The sequence below is a fragment of the Hetaerina americana genome, unplaced genomic scaffold (genome assembly GCF_022747635.1).
Source record: "Hetaerina americana unplaced genomic scaffold, ioHetAmer1.1.p SCAF_3, whole genome shotgun sequence".
Classification (NCBI taxonomy): domain Eukaryota; kingdom Metazoa; phylum Arthropoda; class Insecta; order Odonata; family Calopterygidae; genus Hetaerina; species Hetaerina americana.
Genome location: NW_027286874.1, coordinates 30,634,391 through 30,656,499, shown reverse-complemented (window position 1 = coordinate 30,656,499; position 22,109 = coordinate 30,634,391). Strand labels below are relative to the sequence as shown.

Here is a 22,109-nt window from a genome sequence, read left to right as displayed (position 1 = left end):
CCTTTATGCATGTAATGGACGTCTGAATATTATTTGGAGAATGTTTAATAGATAATTACGAAACGACACACATTCACTCCAACTGTGGCCGAGTCAGCTCGCAGTAATCGGGCGTATGAGACGTTCCATTCCATATCTATTTGTTTGGCATTGGTTAGGAGTCAAACCAAAACCAGATATCCATGTCGCAAATGTGACCTCTTGTCACGCCCTCGAAGATACGTTCAAAGGGCAGTTAAAGACAAGGTTGGCTGTTCAGAAGGAAGCTAGATAAAAGCAGGAGCAACTATACCACATATACTATATAAATTCATAGCACAATTATGGCACGTTATAAGCTACGGTGGTAAGATAGGTAGAGGAATTCGAGACCATATTTTTTACTTTAATTATACTGGATCTCTTCATGTAGAACGTTAAGTACGGGTAATAACCTTTCATAAGTGTTACTATACGGATGTTCAGAACTTTTCTACATAAATAAATGATTTTGACCCAAAATATACATTTGATACTAGATAAATGATTTGGACTCTCAATACTCTTTTGTCTTTTTTCGGTGGCACAACCACCTTCTTTAGAAAATAGGCATAAAAATAGTTTGATAAACGAAAAAGATTTTTGTCATTTATGTAAAGGAAGGTGTCTGCGTCAGCGAAACTTCACGAAAAAAAGACGTCCTCTTTGCAGCCATTAAGAAATTACCTCAATATTCCTGAGTGTTTTGTGTCAGTAAAATGATGCAGATGAATAAGATCACGAGAGAAGGACCATTGCAGTCTAATAATTTTTTAGTTTCTTCAGTCAAGCGAAAGCGTGGAACACATAAGCACGAAAAATAATGTTTCAATGCATTTATGCTGCCGAGGGACAAAGCTACCATTTTCTTGGATAATTAAACAAGAAACCCTTCGGGTGCCATAGTGAACTGCGAGAAAAAATGTTTAAAGCATTACTACACCATTATTTTAACGTTTCTTCAACACTGGATGTATTTTACTGAACTGATTATCAGTTCAAAATGAAAATCAGGAAACACACCATCTTAAAACATCAAAATCCACCATATTCTCTGAGTTTCTCAGGTTAGAGGATATCTTGATGTCATTATTAGGCGTATATGTATGTGTCAAACCTTTGACTTATACATACATACAGTAAGCCCGTTAAGCCTTCAGCTAAGTCAACGATATCTGAGCTGACAGCACAAACAACATGGAATACATATCGAAGCATCAACCCGAGGATTGTTTTGCTAGATGAGGAGGGTAGAGTTCACCTATAACGTGTACTAGCCCCAACGGCGAGTGAAATTCACATATCAGGATAGGAGAAGTTTATTATTATTATTACACTGTACCTTACAAGCGACCGCTTGGTAAGGGGTGACTACACACCAGAGTACCTTTGATACAAAATACTCCTCCCTCCTAGCGCGGTTGGAAGTTATTCTGATCCCTAATCGTTCGCGTGAAAAACGACACCTTAAATATATCTGTACATTTCTCGAAATATATCTAATGTATCAGTTACTCTCTCTGTGACGCCAATGGTTTCTCAGGACGTCCTATTCAAAAATATATCACTCAGCTTGGGTGAAGCTGAGGTTTCCCAGAGGCGTCAGTCGGAATCGAACCCAGGTCCTCCGGCCAGTAGCCCATCGCTCTACCCAATGGACTACCATGCCAATAAATAGCCTTAATGAAAAATAACCAAGGACATTTCTTAGGCGCTTCTCAGACCTGCCTTTCTCAGAGAAACAGATAGGGGTGCACGCAATATTTTTCAATGAAGTCGCCTCCACTTATCAAGAAGGGAAAACAATGTGTTGTGATGTGGAAATTGCCTAGTTATCCGTTGAGTTTAACTTTCATTAATCACATGCTAATTCTAATTCGTAAATATGTTCCATAGATTAAACCATGCATCGGATCGGTAAAATAAATGACTAAGTAGTTGTTTCACAACCGGACGGAATCCATCGGAATGGACGATGAATCGTACCCGTTGTATTTAACATTTCGTTTACTATTAAGTAAAGAAACAAAAACATCAATTACTTTCTACACTTCTCCCTCATTTCTCCCACTTTCTATCTTACCCTAATAAACTGTCGGGTCTCCGATGCGCCCACAATCAGAACCCACTAAAACCATATCCACCGCAGCCACGACACACATCGACCCTAATTGACGAATTACATGCGAATATTTTTTCTCCCTGGACCCTCTCCCTCCTCAGATCTTAAAGGGGGATCCTGGGACGGTTGCATCGCTGTCCTCGCCCGCATTCGTGGCGCCGAGAAAGAGGAAATCGGTGAAGGTGGCGCCGAGTTGGGCGAGCCTGGCTAAGTGGAAAAGGACGGGAAGGAACGGCCGATTGCCAAACAGCGATTTTTAGATGCTACTGACAAAGAGATAAGGACACTGGTGGGACGAGATAAATGCGAGTCCAAGGCGAAAGTTAATGACTGCATCCTTACGAGCCCCGTACAAACATCTCCCAAACAATATCCCTCACTGATTTGAATTTATTAGCGGTTCCCCTCACGCGGTACCGTCTTTCGCCTTGCGTTACGTGCCTTGATCGAAGCAGGCCGAGGCAACTGAGAAAAAGTTACAGCCTGAGTCGAGAATTGGTTCAATGTGCAAACTCACTCAAGATGAGCAGAGAAATTCGTGACAAGTCCCCTGAGCGTAACCTTTACGACCAGACATCCAGTAATTCCAAGCATAATCATAAATGTCACTGAGAATTGATTTGTCGTATGATATGCGAAACCGAATGAATGAGACTGTACTGACCACCGACCGTGGCCTTGGTTCTCATACATAATAGGTGCACGGGCATCCTTTTCTTTCCCCGATACAATTTCTGAATAACTTCCACGTCTTGGTTTTAAATGAGATTAGCAGAGTGTTCAAGGCGCAACTTTCTAAACTGCCTTTCTACTACAGGGAACAGCAGTAAGCGATAGACCATCTGTACTAGAAGACTGGTCAACTGCTATTCTCCTATACCTTTTCTCTTACATACCGTTTCATTTGATCCAAGTATTTACCATTTTACCTTCCTGGTGGGACTTTTTCTTCTATTTTCTCTCCTCGTTCCCTTATTCTAGTTCCTTACCATCCCGTTACGTCTTAAGGAATGCTCAAGTAATAACAATTTTATCGATCGTTCGATTTTAAGTTCATATCTTCAGATATATCATTATCACATGCTGTAGTTTAGGGATTAAACTAAATAAGTATAGGTTCTTCGATTACGGAGAAAATTTGTATCTTATAGCAAATTTTAAAATGTATCCATGTACACGAAAAATATGCCTCAAGGAATTTATAAAACCAAACCTTGTTTCCTTATGAAATGCACACAATTAATAAGATATGGGCCTATTCCCAAATTTTAAAAGGCTTATCGCACCCTTGTAAATAATTATGCGAGCTCAGGACCACACCATCATGGAAGAGAACACCGACGTCAAATGAATTACAACTAAACAGAATAGACATATCGCCATCAGTGAGTTTTCGCAGAACAGCGGACCATTTTCGGTTGCAACTGAGGTGGTTATTGAACAATTTTTCTATGGCTTATTGTATTGTGGCTGGAGGCAGGATGAGTAAGGCTCAGTTCTTTGTGGATTCCGGGTGAATCATAACGTCCCAAAGAGTTTTCGGACTACTTTATCCTCTGTTGTCCGTATACTGTTGAGGTGTGTCTCGGCTGCGCGTAACCAAACCAGCGAAGCATACAAAAGGAGGACGCGAATAATGGCGGTATAGAAAAGAACTTCGGTTTCCAGGGAGAGAGGAAAGTTAAGGCAAAGGAGTGAGAGCAGAGCCAGCTAACCAACTGCAGTGGTCTCCGTGTTGTCATATCGGCTGTGAGCTGTCCAGGGTAACTTCGAGACACTGGACAGTCTGAGACTTCGGTATCAGCGTATTTTGTAAAGGACTGTGGGTGCGAGTGGGTGGGGGGGGATTCTCCAGATTTAAGTCGTTACCAAAGACCATATGTTACTATTTTCTGGCGTTGACGCGGTCTTCGGTCATCTGCAAATTCTCGAAGGAGTCAAAATTGATACTGGAGATTGCCTACAGGCCAGGGTTAGATCCTTCGGCAAGAATGGAGGTCTCAACTGCATATAACAACAGGTGGAGTTCAGGGGAGGAGGGGAAGTCATTTACGAAAAAGGATTAGTGAAAGAATTGCGCCCTGGGGGACACAGGGTTCGATGGAATGGGAAATCAGCCGTCGAAGAATTATTACGTCGAAGTACGTCGAAGAATTATTAAAACAATTATATATGAGTACAAGTTATTTATAAAGCAAATTTTCAATAGATTCTCTAGAAAATGTATATTCATTTCAGTGAAATATGAAGATATTTTCTCCTTGACATCTTCATTTGGTAATCAGGCTTATTAACAGCGAAAAGAAAAGAGAGAAGCATTCAGTTCTTCTATATTGACCACACCTACTTCAAGCACAAGCTCAATATAATCCTAAATGTATTTATTAGTGCATTTAACGAGTTGTCAATTGCATGTAGCATTTTACCATTAAGTTGCAAAAGAGTAATAATTTCCGCAAATACTTAGCATATTTCCTACATACATAATATACGTAGATAGCACTCAACTGAGGACTAAATTTAAACCTAGATAGCTAATAGAATAAATAAACTATTAGAAGATATTCAGTTTAAAAAGTTCAAAATATAAGTATGATGAATTTAGACTGTAGTTTTTATTTTATAAAAAGTGTGACATCGTAAGATTTACGATTAGCAGATATAAACTATGCCATGTAGCAACATTTTCCAGATGATAATTATGATGTTTTTGGATGCACATTAAAACTATAAATATTGCACTTACCGAAATTTTATTCATTTTAAGCTACATATTTTCTCATTAAATATTACGTTATACATAAGATACAAATCCAAGGCAAGTGCACAAAGTGAAAGCTTTTTGCTGATGTAATTTTTTATTAATGCCTATCAGACTCGAGTAATTTTTTTTAGTCCTTTGATAAAAATTCGACCTTGTACTTCCCTGACATCAAATTGCACGGGATAATAATAATAATATTTTCAAATAACCTCAATGTTATAATGAGACCAAAGCTACAGATAGTTCACATCCGGAGAAAATAATCTACACGTTTGACTGCTTTCAAACGGTTCAGTGTCTGGTCGACACGGTCTCCCCGCACGGGGCGAAGGACGACCCCAGAGCGAGGGGCCACCACGCGGGAACACTTGCAGGAGCGAGTGCGCTCACTTCGCTGTTCGAGTGGCGATGGAATTCCCCAAAAACAACGGATCGAACTAATGATGAGACGGAAACTTTTCATAGGGCACCCGTAATAATTCACTCTTTTCACGCGAATAATTAAAATCTATTGGAGTGGCATCAGCAGAAAAATGTATTTAGCTAACTCTTAGAATATTCGTGCGATAAACAATAGTAATATATATGATCACGTTCAAGGTTCCTCAATGTTGGTGGGTTCGAGAGAACACAAAACCCTTGTGGACTGAGAACCACAGCATGAACTCAAATTAGCATGATTGTAAAGCTATTGGACTTTGATTCAAACAATGGAGTAGAAAGGTATGAAAATTGTACCTAAGTTTTTCTCTGGTGATTAAGCGGGAAAGAATCTACTCAATGGCAATGAGTCGAAATTGCGGAACTTCCGACATCAACCTCTCTCTCCCTTAGCAGTGACGTCACGGAAGACGGCATAAATCACCGTAGGAGGAAAACCTACGGCTTACTGACCAAAACGACCAAGCTTACGCTTCTTTGAAAAACTGAACGTATTTTACGCATCAAATATCAGGAGCGATTTCGACGACTCCAAACAAACCTGGGAAACCCCAATGCAGGAAAATCGGACATGAACGTTAAGCCTACACCCATTGTGACTCGATACAGGGCCACATCCTTCTTTTGCTTTCTAGGCCAAACACAGTGTTGACACATCCAATATCTGTCAAGTAGTTTTCACAAAAGATTAACTGGAAAAAGGAATATTATCTACAAAACAACCTCACAACATGAAAATTATAACAAAATGCAGCATCAAAAACATCTTCATGCCAGAAATATAATTTTTAGTTAAAATAGTTCTCATTCAATCTACGTCGTTTCACCGTCGCGGAAAACAGGGAAAGCAGAAAAATCAAGCATTACAAGCTATCAGAGGCGAAAGGACATGATGTCTACGCACAGGTTTCCGGTGTCGATAGCTGCTAAAAGCATTTCACTAAACAAGCACGAATCGCAAGCTAACACAGTTGTCGTTAGTACAAAAACTGAACTGATTTGTATTCCGCAATAACATCTCTCCATAGGCAGAAATATAGTAGGCAGAATAAAAAGAGGCTGGATGTCCTATCGCTGACAATGTAAAACGAAGGTGGCATGGAAATGGGAAAAGTAACAATTTGGTGGTGTGTAAAGCCATTGTTGTTGTCGAGGTTCACCGAAACCACGAAAAGCGCGATGTTCATGATTCATCACTAAATTCCGATAAGATAATTAACTCCGCGAAGCTGCGTTATATTTCACGTTTTCGAACAGCAGAGTACCCGATCAGATTCAATTTCGCTAACGACTTAAATATCATTCACTTTGATTGCCGACTCACAGGAGGAAATTACATTCGAAACAGCTGGTATGAGTAAGCCAGGCAAAAGCAAGGGAAGGACAAGGACAGCTGAGACGATAGCGGCGACGCCTCACGGGCACCCGCGTCACTGGGTCGCCCGACGCCGCAAAGAGCAGCCCGTGTCCCGTAGTTTTGAGTGTGACGAATCATTTGTCTCGAAGAGGGTCACGGGCCCCGCTAAGGGGCGCCATTATTGTCGTGAGGGGGCGCAAACTGGGGTCTCTCACCTCTTGGGGGCGATGCCATCCGTGCGCTCGGCTAGGCTGCAGTCGGAGACCCGGGTGACGGCGGGCGTCGAGTCAAGCACGAGAAGCGGGGAGTCGTGTGAAACGGCGAGCGAGCCGTCGTTAGCGGAGGAGAGAGCATGGCTCTCTGGGTCGGTATCCTTCATGGCGGCCCGCGAGTGGAGTTCCGAGGCATGGCGGAGACAAATGTGAAGATTTGAGCGGTGGGTTCGAAAGAAGAAATCACTCTCACTCCCGGAGAGCTTGCTGCGCGACCGACGGCAGTCGAGGAACAAGAGGACGAGGGAGGGGGGAGGAGGGGGAGGGGAGGAAGGAAAGAGGTGGAGGAGGAGGGGGGAAGGGACGTGGTGGCGTGGGGCGTGGAACGGCGAGCGGGGCAGGGCGGGAAGGGCGGTGGTGGGGGAGCGAAAAATATACGTGTCGTATGTGGTGATTGCGCCATCTGGTGGTATTCCTCCTACTCTTGGTCGCCCGTCTCACCCAGGGCACCAGTTAATCGCACGGAGCGTGTTCGTGCAATGGAAGAAGTGGTGACAACCGAGAGAATGAGGAAAGCGGAGGCGAACGGAGAGGAGCAAGGTGGAGGAAGCGTGGCACGGAGAACCAACGGAAATGGGCTTCAATTGGAATAGTGATTCGATATCATGCGTTGCCCATTGTCTCCGCGAATGAGACAATATGATCCGACTGAGGAAGGAACAGGGAGCGTGTCAGTGGTTGAAGGTCGTACTGCGCCGTGAGGAACCAAACGGGAACGCCAAAAGTGTTGGCCTACGAATTAGGGACAGCAACAAAGAGAGAGAGAGAAATAGAAGAACACGGAGGGGATGAGTTTATCTGAAGCATGGGCGCCTTCCGATTTCTCCATCGTGAAGGTCAGAGGGATTGTAGTGGAGCGGAAACAAGCGAAGAAGAATGAGGAAGGCGATAAACAGAGAATGCTGCGGAGGCAGCCTCAGAGAAGTCCGCAAGGAGGAAACGGTTGAAATTGAAGTCCAGCAGACCACAGAAGGAGTTTCTTAGACAACCGGAAGCACCTGATGCCCATGGGGGTATTGGGAACGCTCCCTCATTAATTCCTTGAGGGCAAAAATAGAGACAAATTTAAAATTACGGAAAAAATTTACTCAAAAAACATAAATTGTATTCTGAAATAACAATCAAGACGAGCAAAATTATTGGAAAGTGCATGCTGCCGTCCAGTTGTAAAATAAGTTGATGTCTCCCTAAATAGTAGTTATATATTTGGAGTTGCGTAAATCTTTACGAATGCTTAATTTGAACTGAGATTATAACATCGTGGAAAATGTTTTAACCGGATGCCCAAATAACTTCATTAAATCGAACTACCCTGCGAATCAAAAGGCTTCACCCGATTTAAATTCATGAAGTAAATTAAATATCTCGTTCTTAACGTTGCACCATTGGGCGAACCGTGATCACGAAAAGTCAATATCGTTCCGAAATAAATATGTAATGCGTAAATATGTAGCAGGTTTGCTGTATACCAGCTTAGTTCTACGAACTTTGTACTTATTTCTCAAAGAGTGTTGATTTTCGCATACTAAAGGAAATATTCCCCAGCCAGGGATACTTCGTACTGACCATTCAATTTCGAGCCCCTTTCCTCTTCATTCGGCCTTGAAATAGAATTCTAAGAAACAATAATGCTTTTTGACGATCGCATTCAAAACATCATGCGGCTGTTTTTAGGTTGAGTCAGCGTGCAACACTCAATAGATTTTCCAACGGTCTAAGACATCTATTTCGTTTCCAAGTTTAAATTTCGGTGTTAAAAGATAGTAATTTTTTGCAAGTGAGCCTAATTATGACATACAAAAGGATGACCACGAAAATATAAAATGTTGCTTCATGTTGTTTACTTCAATTTGGTGACTTAGAAAGGGTATGATTGTAAAGGATTGCTATTGTGATGTTATGATGATTGCAATCCATGCACAAACATCTTTTAATAACCGCAAAATAAAAGGGTATGGGTGCAAATTACTGCTGTTGTGATGCTATGATGATTGGAATCCATGGGCAAACAATTTTAATAATTGCAAAACCGATATTTCGCGAATATTTTTATATACATCCAACGAGAGCATTTTTTTCAAAGAAGATGAAATATAAGATTAATTATTACAAAACCCTATTCGATGTTGCGGTTGGGATTTCAATTCACAAATATACCCATTCATTCATAGTCGAGACCAAAAATTTGTCTCGCGAGCTTATTCTGAAAACAAGTTAATTATCTTGTACTTTCTCATCATTCCTTTCAAATATCATCATACTTCATAAAATTAGTGAATTTCTAACTCCAGAGTTCGAGTCTCGGAGTATTTTCGATTCCAATTCTTATTTACTACTCCGATATGGGTCGTGGAGAGCAATTCAAGTGATATGAGCGTAGGCGCATAATATAGTCGTCGTATTTCTGATCATGTTGACCTTCCTGGAACGTGAAATCCAAGTGATGGTGACAGCCCCTTCCCGACCTACATTTTACATAGGCGAAAACAGAGTGGAACCCTTTTTCTTCTACAACTAAAACGTTAAAATGTTTAGTTAAAGCAAATTATTCTTGTAAATGATGGTCATTTGGAATAATACGAGAGGTTTCAGCCCACGCCACTGCAATAGTCACTAGAGACTGCAATGCCGGGATCTCCCAAACCTCTGATTGATTTTTTTCCAATTCTCCTTTTTTTATTAAATAGGCCGGAATAATCATTTGAGAGTAAACTAATCAAAGATATGATGTGTAAATAATACTTTTACTTTCTTCATACCATATACAACATGACGATCAATGGTAGCATTCGACGTTGATAACTGTTATGAAAAATAAAAGAACAGTTTCCTGTCTGAGAAACCACAATAAAAATGGCGTGAGAGGGTGTTGTAATGGTGGTGATTTCATACATCTATAAACAGAATTTCAGTAGCAAGAAATATTGTCGAATATTTGGTATTTGTATTAACACTATTCTATGACACTTAAGATGTGACTTCACGCTCCTATTTGGCATCAGGTGAGCTCAAGCCTTTCTCATCAGCCTCAACTTCAGGCCGAAGATTGAGTGACTTCCAAACAATATGCCCAGATAAATGAGACTGGAAGAAAATAGAATGACGGGTTGGTACAAGGATTCCAGAATTTTCCAAGACCTTCTAAAAATGAAATCTTATTACCATTATATGAAACTAAATATTTTATGATTGAGACTATCTTACACATGACAAGAGTGGAAATGGCCTTTGAGAATGAGAATATAAACTTGCGAGCAGAATTACGAATGACTTAACGTGAATAAGCGGACGTTTTCCCGCCGCAATTTGGAGTAATATTTGAGAGCATACACGGCACAACGTCACAGTCACATAGGTGAAGCTAGAGAGGAAAATGTTGGGTGTTCAAACAATATTGTGAATGAGCAACGCTCAGCGCCAGCAAGAGTACTTTTCGTAGATTGCCTTATATTTTAAAGTAATAAATCTAAATTTCTTGGGAGTAGCAATTGACTGCTGGTGATATGAATTAGCTTTAATATTTACGATATGACTATCCTTAAAATGTCTTCCAACATTAAAAGGACAGTTGTTTTCTATTCAAAGTCACTATTAATCGTAAATATCGGATTTTTATAGAAAATCGAAATGTTTTTTGTCTTACTCGAATCTTTTTCAATTTTTTTATTTTAACTTTCGGCGGGAAACTGGGCTTCCTGACCGTATGATTAACGATCGGGAGAAATTTTCGCGCGGCAAAGATATTTGAAGTGAAGTAACTCACTGAAAAACACAAATAAATATTCCTAATGCGTGATCTTCAATGCACAAACCCAGTACCATAAGTCTCAGAAATGCTTCGAATCTTAATAATTTAAAACTAAGATGAGTTCTGTCATTAGAATTAAGATCAAATGAAATTTAATGTACACATGTATTGATAAATAAAAAATAAATATTGTAAATAAAGGTTTTTAGAATAACGCTATTGTTTGGAACTGGCTGACCGACCCCGAGCATCCTCTAAGGCTCTGCATCTTTATGTCAGTCTGGAAATTTGGTGATAGCAAAGTGCCACAAAACGCCATAAGTGAGCCGAAGAGAAATTCAATCCTTCCAATCTGGGTAAAATTCCCCATCTCTCTGCCATAACGCCAATGTTGATTAACAAAAAATCATGTTAACACATATGCGGTTCGACAAGAAGAAATATATTTTTTACTTTCCTTGGTGCGGCCAATAAAATCTGATTAAATAGTAAAATCTGTAAAATAAAAATAATAATATCTGATTCTGTCCGTGCCATCCGTGGGTTTCGTCAGCTCTTTCAGGGCCGAAGGATGTCCGCAGGTCCATTTAGATGAATTTTTAGCAATGATTTTGTTAAACTAAGATGTCACACAGCAATCATGGAGTTTACAAATAGGATATATAAATAAATAAATATATATATATATCGTTATATATATATATATATATACACATATATATATATATATATATATATATATATATATATATATATATATATATAGTACGTATCCGTAGAAAGTACGAAAATTTGGATTATATATTTCGTATGCTACGTTTACAATGTGTGTGTATATATATATATATATATATACACACACACACTCACACACGAGGGCGATTCGAAAAGTAAGGACTCCTATTTTCTTCATGAAAAATCAAATGTATTTTCAACTTTGTTTACATCGTAGGAAAGACTGGGCATTTAGCTATTTTTCTACATAGTCGCTCTGACGATGAGTCACTTTTTGCATCCTTGTAACCAGCTTTTCAATACCGGCGTCGAACCTTTCTCCCGCCGCGTCACGAGGCCAACTGACGACTGCTTCTTGCACTTCCTCATCTGACTTGAATTTCTATCCTCCAAGGTGTTTTTTGAGAGCGGAAAACAAGTGGTAGTCGCTGGGGTCAACGTCCGGGCTATAAAGGGGATGGTCGATGATATCCCAGCCGAATTCATTGAGTAGGGTGGTCGTTTGATGTGACACATATGGACGTGCATTGTCATGATGCAAACACACATTTTTGGTGAGACACCGTGTTGTAACAGAGGACCTCCGACACAAAATTTTGCACGGAGAAGTAGCCACTCTCTTCATTAAGGCCTTCCTTTATCTCATAAAGGGTAATTCTCCGGTTATTGCGCACCATCTCGTCAATTGGAGCCACCGTTGATTCCGGCAAACTCGGCCGCTCCGACCGCTGCTCATCGTGGACGTTTTCCCAGCCATCAAAAAACTCCCTGCACCACTTCCGCACGTTTTTTATGTCCATACATTTCTCACCGAACACTTCCACTAAATGGCGATCAATTGCAAAAAGTAATTGATCGTCAATACGGCTATGCAGAAAAATAGCTAAATGCTCAACCTTTCCAACGATGTGTGCAAAGTTGAGAATAAATTTGATTTTTCATGAAAAAATAGGAGACCTTACTTTTCGAATCGCCTTCGCGCGTGTGTGTGTGTGTGCGTGTATATGTATATGTGTTAAAAACACTATTGAGGAAGGCAACGGGAAACCACGTCAACTATCATTCCAAAGATTAATATGATGGACATTACAGAAAATATGCGTCCTGGCAATTACGGGACTCGGTCCAATCGGCCGTGTCGTACCCGGCAGCGGGGGAGGCAAGGCTTCCGTGGTCGTCATCCCACGAAACCCTTGCAAGGGAAAACCGCCGGCAGCAGGACAGAAGACGCAGAAGAAGAAGGCCAATTTAGTTAGAATAGGAATTAAGGACATTATTGAATAGAGGAAAATTATAGAATATTAAGTGAGCGATGGAAAGTTTAGATATTTTAGGCCTATGCCAGGTTAGATGGAAGGATAGCGGGGATTACTCGAGTTATAATTATAGAATAATATACAGCGGCGGGGACGAGAGGCTACGAGGGGTTGCCATAATATTAAATAAAGAGGTAGAAAGAAGCGTAGTCAACATACAACAAGCAACGGATAGAATATCACTGGTAGAGATAAAAGCAGAACCGACGAACTTGGTCATTGTTTTGGTATATATGCGTAGGAAGCGGTCGATAGGATATACGATCAGTTGGAAGACGTAATCGCGTGTGTTCTTGCAGGGAAACATGTGATAGTAATGGGGGATTGGAATACGACGATTGGCGAAGGAAGTGATGGTGATGAGGTGGGGCACTATGGTTTAGGCACGAGGGATGAGGATGATGGTTTAAAAACCGCAAAAGGCGTAGGTAATCATGGAAAATGCCAGGTGAGTCAGAAAGGTATCAGTTAGATTATATACTGGTTATACACAGGTTTAGGAACAATGAGATAAATTTGTACAACTTCCGGGAGCGGATGCGGACTCTGATCACAATTTAGATGTAATGAAATGTAGCGTCTGTTTCAAAAAGATAAAGCAGGGGCGGCGGGTTAGAAAATGGAATGTAGAAGCATTAAATGGATTGAAAAGAAAGGAGTACCCTCAGGCTGTAGAGGAAACAATGGAGGATGGTAAATAGCTAAGTACTATCGAAGAAAAATGGGAATGTATCAAGAAAGGGCTATCGAAAGCCACAAAATACACTATTGAAACCGCTAACGCGAAAATGACTAGGAAACTGTGAATCACGGATGAGATAATTAGAAATATGGATGAGAGGAGGAAATGGAAGAATGTAAACACAGAGTTAGGCAAAATGAAGTACAAAGAGTTAAACAATAAATTGAGGCGGGCAACAAAGAAGGCAAAAGAAGCACAGTGGAAGACGCAGTGCGAGGATAAGGAACGTTTGCAGAGGAAGGGGGAAATTGGTTCGCTCTACAGCAAGGTTAAATCCCTTTCGGGAAGTAAGAAGGGAAGATCTATACTAAAAGTTAGAGATAAGGCGGGTAAGTTAATAGCTGACACAGAAAAGATTCAAGAGAGATGGAAGGAACGTGTAGAAGAAATGTATGGTAAGCAACTTACAGGGTTCGTCCGGAAAATAAGTGTACTGAGCTCAGGAAAAAAATTTATTACACTTTTACATATCTTAAGCTAATATTCCTCAAAATAGGACCCTTGTGAGTCGATACACTTGTTCCAGCGGCGTTCCCATTCCTGGAACGCTCCCGCGAAGGCATCATCGGGAACCTCTCGAAGACACGTCGTCACGGCCTCTTTGACGGGGTCCAAAGTCCCGTATCGCGTTCCTTTCAAACTCCTCTTTATCTTCGGGAACAGAAAGAAGTCCGGTGGTGCCAAGTCCGGGCTGTAGGGCGGGTGCGGCAGCGTTGCCACGCCGTGCTTGGCCAAGAAGTCCGACACGACAAGCGCGGTGTGAGACGGCGCATTGTCGTGATGCAGCCGCCAGCGGTTTTTGATCGCTGGCCGGACGCGGGCGACTCGTTTTCGAAGCCTGTCGAGCACTTGGACGTAAAATGCAGCATTTACAGTTTGTCGTTCAGGTACAAATTCGTAGTGGACGACGTGATGATGGGGTGTGCCACTCCGCACTTTGTCTCTTCGACTCCGGGTCGTACTCAAAGATCCACATCTCGTCACCCGAAACAACGTTCTCTAAAAAATGTGAATCATTTTTGCAGTGATCCGCAAGTTGTGTCGCGATTTCCAAACGATTGAGTCTTTGATCATCACTGAGCACTTTCGGCACCAACTTTGCACAAATTTTTCGCATCTATAATTGGTGCCTAATAATCTCGTGCACTATTGTTTTTGGCACATTACACTGCTCTGCTATCATCCGAACACTAAGACGACGATCAGAGTTCAGTACATCGCGAACTTTTCGCACATTTTCGTCGGTGAGTGTCGTTGATAGGCGTCCAGGCCGTGGTTCGTCGTCGACCTCTTCTCTGCCCTCCACGAACATCTTGTGCCACCGAAAGATCATGTTTCTGGACATGGCTGACTCCCCGTAAGCCTGGTTAATCATACCGACAGTTTCGGTAGACGATTTCCCAAGCTTTACCGCAAATTTGATGGAATAACGCTTCGCGCTTTGAATGGAATAACGCTTTGAAAACTTCGGCATCGCGTTCCGTGACGTGGGTCGAGCGTGGAGGTTCGCGTTAACAGAGCTCCTCACTAAACCATAGCTCAGAGCCGACTGCCTTTTTCAGCGTCGCTTGCCAACATACCCCCCTCCAATCGCAGCCCGTCAGAGCGGTGCTGGGCGCGCCTGGAGCGGCGGGAAAAAATCAGTACACTTATTTTCCGGACGAACCCTGTAGACCAGCAATGTTAGACATACAAGAGGAACATGGCGTTGAGGAAGATAGCTTAGATCTACGCATATTCTACGATGAGATAGAAAGGGCATTAAGGGAGATGAAGCTAAATAAGGCCGTTGGGGAGGATAACATTCCTGCGGAACTACTGAAATGTTTGGGAAAATGTGGGAGGAAGAGGCTATATGGGCTGATTCGTAGTATCTATGAGGAAGGAATCTGGCCGGAAGACTATACACTTAGCACTAGTGGACGCAGACAAAAACACAGAAACACGCAAAAAAGAGACTCACTAACTTTCGAATTTTTCGGTGGTCGCAGCCACCTTCATCAAGGAAGAGAGGGATAGACAGAAGGGATATATATATATATATATATATATATATATATATATACACACAGACATATATATATACATATATATACACACACATATATATATATACACACACACACACACACACATATATATACATATATCTGTGACATGAAATAATCCCAATTATCGCTCTATTCGCTTGTCAATACAAATGTAAAAATGAAAATAAAAAAATGTGTTACAACAACGAAATTAACAAACTCTTTATCATATATGTATGATTGCCCTGTTTAAAACTGAAATTGGGTACCCCCGATGATGCCACATGTTTGTTATGCTTATCATTAACGCCCACCGGAGCGTATTTCAGAGATTTCAATACTATAATGGTAAAGACTTTTCGAACGCAGTGGCGATAATGAACTTATTATGAGCGTCGGAGCCCTTGGCCCCGCTCGCGGCAACTCCCACTGAAATGTGAGACTTTGGCTCGTTATTAAAGGGCAACTACCCGTATTCTGACGAAATTCATTGGCATGTAATAAGTAACCCAGGTCAGGAATTCAGTTATTGTAATGGTAATTACAAAAGGTTGCCTGCGTTTTATTTGTCTGAAGGCACCATTCGTCATTATCAGTATTTCAATCTTAAGATTGGTTTATTGCAGCCTTCCATTCTTCTCTATTCCGTGTTGTTTGCCCCGCGATAGCTTTTTTGTTTCACGCTCTCCTTATTTTACCTTATTCACTTGTCTCTTTATATTCCTCGCGGTGTCTTCCTTTCAAATGTCTCTTACATTACGTTTCTAACTAATCCATTGTACCTCATCGTGTATCCAATTCATCTATTTCTTGGCGTTAAAGTTCTCAATATGTTCCTTTCCTCTTTTGGTCTTCGATATACCTATTCGTTCCTCACTTTGTATGTCCATTTATTCTTCCGTATTCTCCTCCAGCACAATGTTTCCAAGACTGTATTCTTCTGTCTTCGAAGGCTGTTTCAAAGGTTTTCTATTCTTCGCTGGTCCAATGTTTCATGCCTCTGATACGTAGAGTACAATGTTCTTAACGAACGTTTTAACGGCATGCTTTCTAGTTTGATTACTAAGGTTCTTTGAAAATAGTAGGTTGGTTGCCTTTTCTTCGTGATCGCCTCCTTCGCCTGATGTCAGCCGAACTTCTTCCATACCAAGTAATACGAGTACTGCTGCCCAGGTACATGGATTCCTCTCACTCAAGTTTCATTCTCAAATTGCGATATCTGCTTTCGGCTTCTCTCTTCCACCCACAAGGTTTTTAACTTTATTTTTGTTGATTATCATATTATATTCCCAAAGTACTAGTATGTTAATTTCTTCCCCATTCGCCAAGACTCCTTTGATTACCAATTCTTGAGTTTCTTTTATTTCCTCGTCTATATATACATTGAATACTACTGGTGAGACATTCCATCCTTGTCTAACTACCTTGCTTATTTTGCCTCTATGTATTCTCTTCAGTATTTTATTTGACTGGTTGTTATCAGATTATTGTAAAGGAGATGAACTATTCTTCTGTTGTTGCAGTCCATCCAAAGCGCTTCTAGCATCTTGAACATCTTGTTTAATTTGATACATTCGATGGCCTTCTCCAAGTCCACGAATGTCACATATAATGGCTTGTTTGTGTGTACCATTTTTTCGGCCAGTACACTCAAGTTGTGTATCTTCCTCGGTTATTCAGGACGATTTATTCCATATTTCCTTCCATTTTTCAGCTAATAATCCTTGTAAGTATTTTCGATGCGTGAGATATCAGGCTCATTGTTCTGAGTTCTTCTCGTTCATCTGTTCTTGGTTTATTCAGATTTGCCATCATCACACTCTTCTCGAAGTCCTCTGGTAGTTTTCCACCGTCGTAGCTATATTTGATTATTTCAATGAGGGTATCCTTCATTTTGATCCCTAGTGCCTTGATAGGCCATCGCTATGAAATATATGTAATATTAAAATTATTCCGCATTTTCTCATTTCCCATAGTATTCATTTGCAATTCTTCAAAACGGACCAACAAAATCTACTGCTTTCCCTAAAAAATAAATACGAAATTATTCAAATATTATACTCGTAATTAATCAAAAAGTTTGAGTTCAAACAATCAACGATGGGAATTTTTGAAGCAACAACAATTGGGATATGGTCACATTCGTTTCATTGAAAAAGGTGACCCTCTAAGGGTGGATTGTCCATAGGCTAGGGTTTGGTTCTGCCATCATGTAATTATAGTGTCATTTTTGTAACTGATTGCCAATGACGATTAGTTCAGTGATAGCAACAGTTCGTCATTTTAGAAAGTACGATAATTTAGATATTTTTGGGCATGTGTCGATGCTCGACATCGACTTTTCTGAGATGGAGAAGGGTTGTCGAATTCTAACGGAAAATTTCGACAACTTAGCAGTCCAAACTTACGTCAATACTAAACACATAATTACGAAATTGAGTAAAACCAAAATTTGGCGTTAAATCTCGTTCTGAGGCATCCTGAATGCATTGATTCACTTAGTGCTTCACGTAACATTTTGGCAATCGTGTTACCGTAAGATACTGAGTCATCAGCCAAATTAAGACCGTGGATGTTCTCTTAGTGGCGCCGTAAACACATCTTATTCTAATCCTACGATTCTATACGAGCGAAGTTAATAATTCAATGCAATTACATGTGTTTTTGATTGACCAAGAATTTCTTAAACATCTAAATTCCCAATGATTTTTATCAAAATTTCATAATAAAATCAATATACCCTCGGAATAGTATATGAAAAAAATACCACCAAACAACCAAGAATTCATCAGGTACCAATGAGAGTATTAAATGTGCGTTTTCATTACTGTTGAGGAAGCTTTATGCAACGTAAAACTGAGAAATATTCCTCATGCAGCAAGTATCGAAATTTTCCTCAGCATCAACAAACCAATGCGAAAGCCTGCGACCAACGGAGGGGATGGCATTGTTTACGAGAAGGGTTAATACTGGTTCCGCCAATGAAATGGGCAATAGGGCTGTTCACATTAATTTCAAATTCTAGCTATGGAGATGTGAAAAATAGAATATAAAAATAGCGATGAAAAATTAAACCAATAAAGCCAAAATAAAAAAACAGTAATCAATACTAATAGATAAAAGTAAGTTGGGCGACGTAAATTTTGTATGCTGCTCTTAATTAAATAACGATAGATACGATTTATTCAGAATTTTGCAGAGGTAGTTCTCGGGCTGGACTGCGTGAGAGACATTTTTGGCTCAACGTTTCTCTCCCGTTGCAGGGAGCGTCTTCAGGAGCGAAGACTCCGAAAAAGGGTCATCAGGACGAGAAAAGACATCCCCGCTACCTGGCAACTCCATCACGACAACATGCCTTGCCAACACTCGTTACGAGTCCGCGAGTTCCTTGCCAAACACCAAATGTCAACGCTGCCCTCTCCCTATAGCCCTGACGTCATCCCAGCAGCTTTCTTAGTGTTCCCTCGGATTAAGTCAGCCCTGAAAGGTATCCGTTTTTCGTCCATAGAAGAGATCCAATCAACCTTGACGAAGACCTTGCGAGGGATCCTCGAAGACACCTTCCAGGGCGCGTACTGGTCATGATAAAAATGTGTAGAGGCGCAAAGAAAGTAATTTGAAGAATTTTAAGTGTTTGGGAAATCTGTTCAATAAATTAATTTTGAAAAAATAAATGCATTTCTTTCGGAACGCACCCTGTATTTATTTTTGATTCGCTTTCATCAATACTCTAGGATATTGGGAGAAAGGCTGCGTATTTTGGCAACAGCATCCAATGGTGTGGCTTCTACTACAGAGTTGGTCGATTTATAACTAAGATATAATTACTCCAGATCGTTGTAGATCGTAAGCTTTAATCGATCTACCCGAAATAATGGATTCAAATCACAATGGCTCAAATCCAGGGGTAATTCTTTTCATTGCGTTTAACAAAAATTGTCATAAATTGTATTTTACTTCTTAATAAATTATCTCTCCTCCCTTAAGCTAAAAAATCATGTATATTCTGAAGAGCGCTACACATTGTAAATCAAGGAATTCCCCTAGGCTGCAAATTGAGATGATACATTCCCTCCCCAAAACACACTTCTTTTAAATGAATTAATAGCCTTCTCCCCTACTTTTTGCAAACCCCCCAAACAGAAATACGTTAAATCTCCATTTTTTCAAACCCTAAAAAACATCCTCCTAATAATTTAAAACCACACGACAAGTCCAGTCTCTTCTCCAACAAACCTGTTGCCCCAAACTAACTCTCACACAAAAAATCTGGAACTTACAGGGTAAAATGCCCGTCGTCATTTAACACCACTTACATCGTCCAAACACGTTCACAGATGCAAAGAACATACACCAAATGTACGGCAGACTAGGTACATTCGACAATGCCAAATATATCATAGAAACAAAATCATTCCATAGACACTGGTCACCTGTATCTCCTTAAAAAAAAACCCTGACCAACCTGTTTGATCTTTATGAATGGCTCTTCATTCGTAAATTCACAGATAGAACCAATGCTGATTTAGGTTCCATAATTAATATAAACGCATTTATCATCACCCAATAAGGTCATCGCCCATGAGTTCCTCCACATTTTTAGGTTCCATTCCTCACCACACACGCAATAGTATCCACCCTTCCCAGTGGTTCGTATTTTCCCCGCGCCTCGTTTCCCCTCCCCGCCATTCCAGGTTCACCGTCTCTCGATAGTGAACATCAGCTACGAAAAATCCCTTTGCCTCACGGAGATGTTTGCCATCAAAACGGCTGTATGTTATATTCCCTTACCCGCGAACCTCCTCTCTTTCCTCCCGAACCCACACACTCTCTCCCAATCGCTGACCATCAAATCCCCTTATCGCTCTCTATCCCTCGCGCAATTCCCCTTTAATCCCCCAACCTTAGCATCCGAAAAGAGTTTTAACCAAAATTATTCGAGAACTAAGACCTTTCTAAACGCCAAAACTTTATCAAACAAAATCATGAACATTTTCCCAACAATGAGCTACAGTGCTTCTCTAAAGATCTCCATCCAGCACCTCCATCCTCAAGAAGTAAGTGACGCCCTTTGTGCGGTATATTTTTCTTCCCATGTTCCACTCACTCACTTTCGACCCAAATTATTCTGCCCCCAATTTTCACGCTAAATTTCGCCCTTCTTTTAACTTCGAAATGACCAAGGAACATAACATGGCCAGGCTTTACAAGGACAGATTACATGGCCAGGACATCATTTTGAAAAATATATTTCTTTTATACGCAATAAAGGGATTCCTCATGCCCTGTCGTTGCTGTTCAGGCGAGGGCATTGCTATGAACGGAGAATGTAAGGGGACATAACAAACAAGTTTCTCTGAAATCCGTTCGTTGATGTCACTAAAGAGTCATAAAAAAAGTTAGTGTCATAAAAAAATTACTCTCGAAATGAAACCCTCAACAAAATCGTCTCAATGTAAGGAAATTGCGATATGGTATGTTTTGACGGCAGATGATGTTTTACCATTGAAACCATAGTTATAAATCCTTACCCTTTCAGAGAACAATTGGCTCTCTATCAGACTCTACAGATATCGTTTGTAGTTGGAGTAAATGTAGGAAACCCTTTCAGGATAATTGCTGACAGATTTCACGTACTGTGGAAGCCATGTCTGCTTACTCCGAAAAGCCAAATTGCCAGTGCGAGAAATTTGTGCGCACAACTCTCTGATAGGAAAAGATGTGCATCCCGTCACACAATATCCAGCACGCTTGAGTTCGAGGACGTAGATACCTACTCCTTGATTCAAGGCCGTGGGGTAAGGAAGAGGTTCCTGGATGCAATGGAATTTTTACGCCTCTTGTGAGTGTTGCAATAAATTCCTAATTTTGGTTTGTTCCAAGATAGAGGAGTTTAAGAAGTATTTAAACAGACAGTCAGAGATTAAAAATTGGCATTAAGCCCATGCTTTATTTCGGTAACATTTGAAACATGGATTTCTCTACACACATATTATTGACATTTCGTTTTTGATTGCAAATCGCTTTTCATCTACATCCTACCCTAGAAACTGCCATAACGAGTGGCGGTATTAGGTGACCAGCTTTTATAATAATTGATGATTAGTGGTATTCAGTATTATTTTATTTTCGTAAATTTCAAATTCTGGTACGTGATTTTACCTACAGTTGTAGTAAGGAATTGTACGAGGGAAAACAATCCCTTTCGATCGATTCAGCAGACCCCTTAGCTGAGGCCTCGCCTAACATAGTAACATGTCACTCTAATAATCCTTTTGCCTCAGCCTGAAGCGTCATGATTTATATTCATAGAAACGTAAACATGTGCTTGTAGTCTCCGTATTTCCAGCGTCTCCCAACCAACGTCTTCCAATAATAATGTGACACTTTCTCATCATTCATTTCGATTCTTCACGAAACAAGCCATTTTTCTCTGTATGTGGTACTCGTATAATTTCCAAATGATTTCCTTCCCTGAAGGAAATAAAAAGGAATAAGGAAAAATAGTTTCTCCCCTTAACTATTCACTCCAATGTTACCGTCCACCAGTATGGTAATCAAGGA

At 40.6% G+C, this 22,109-nt stretch overlaps 1 protein-coding gene and 1 long non-coding RNA gene across 4 annotated transcripts in view; one reads left to right on the top strand and one right to left on the bottom strand.

The window, feature by feature from the left end:
• LOC139690746 (G protein-activated inward rectifier potassium channel 3-like) overlaps positions 1 to 7,198 on the bottom strand; it is a 50,849-nt gene extending 43,651 nt beyond the window's left edge. For all 3 annotated transcript variants that reach the window (XM_071588275.1, XM_071588276.1, XM_071588277.1), the window contains exon 1: positions 6,918 to 7,198. In XM_071588275.1, coding sequence (XP_071444376.1) covers positions 6,918 to 7,081 — 164 coding nt within the window. In that variant the 5' untranslated portion in view covers positions 7,082 to 7,198. The remainder of the gene's footprint in view (positions 1 to 6,917) is intronic.
• LOC139690748 (uncharacterized) overlaps positions 1 to 19,143 on the top strand; it is a 28,438-nt gene extending 9,295 nt beyond the window's left edge. Inside the window, exon 3 of the long non-coding RNA XR_011701503.1 lies at positions 18,809 to 19,143. This is a non-coding gene — a long non-coding RNA (uncharacterized lncRNA). The remainder of the gene's footprint in view (positions 1 to 18,808) is intronic.
• The last annotated feature ends 2,966 nt before the right edge of the window (positions 19,144 to 22,109 follow it).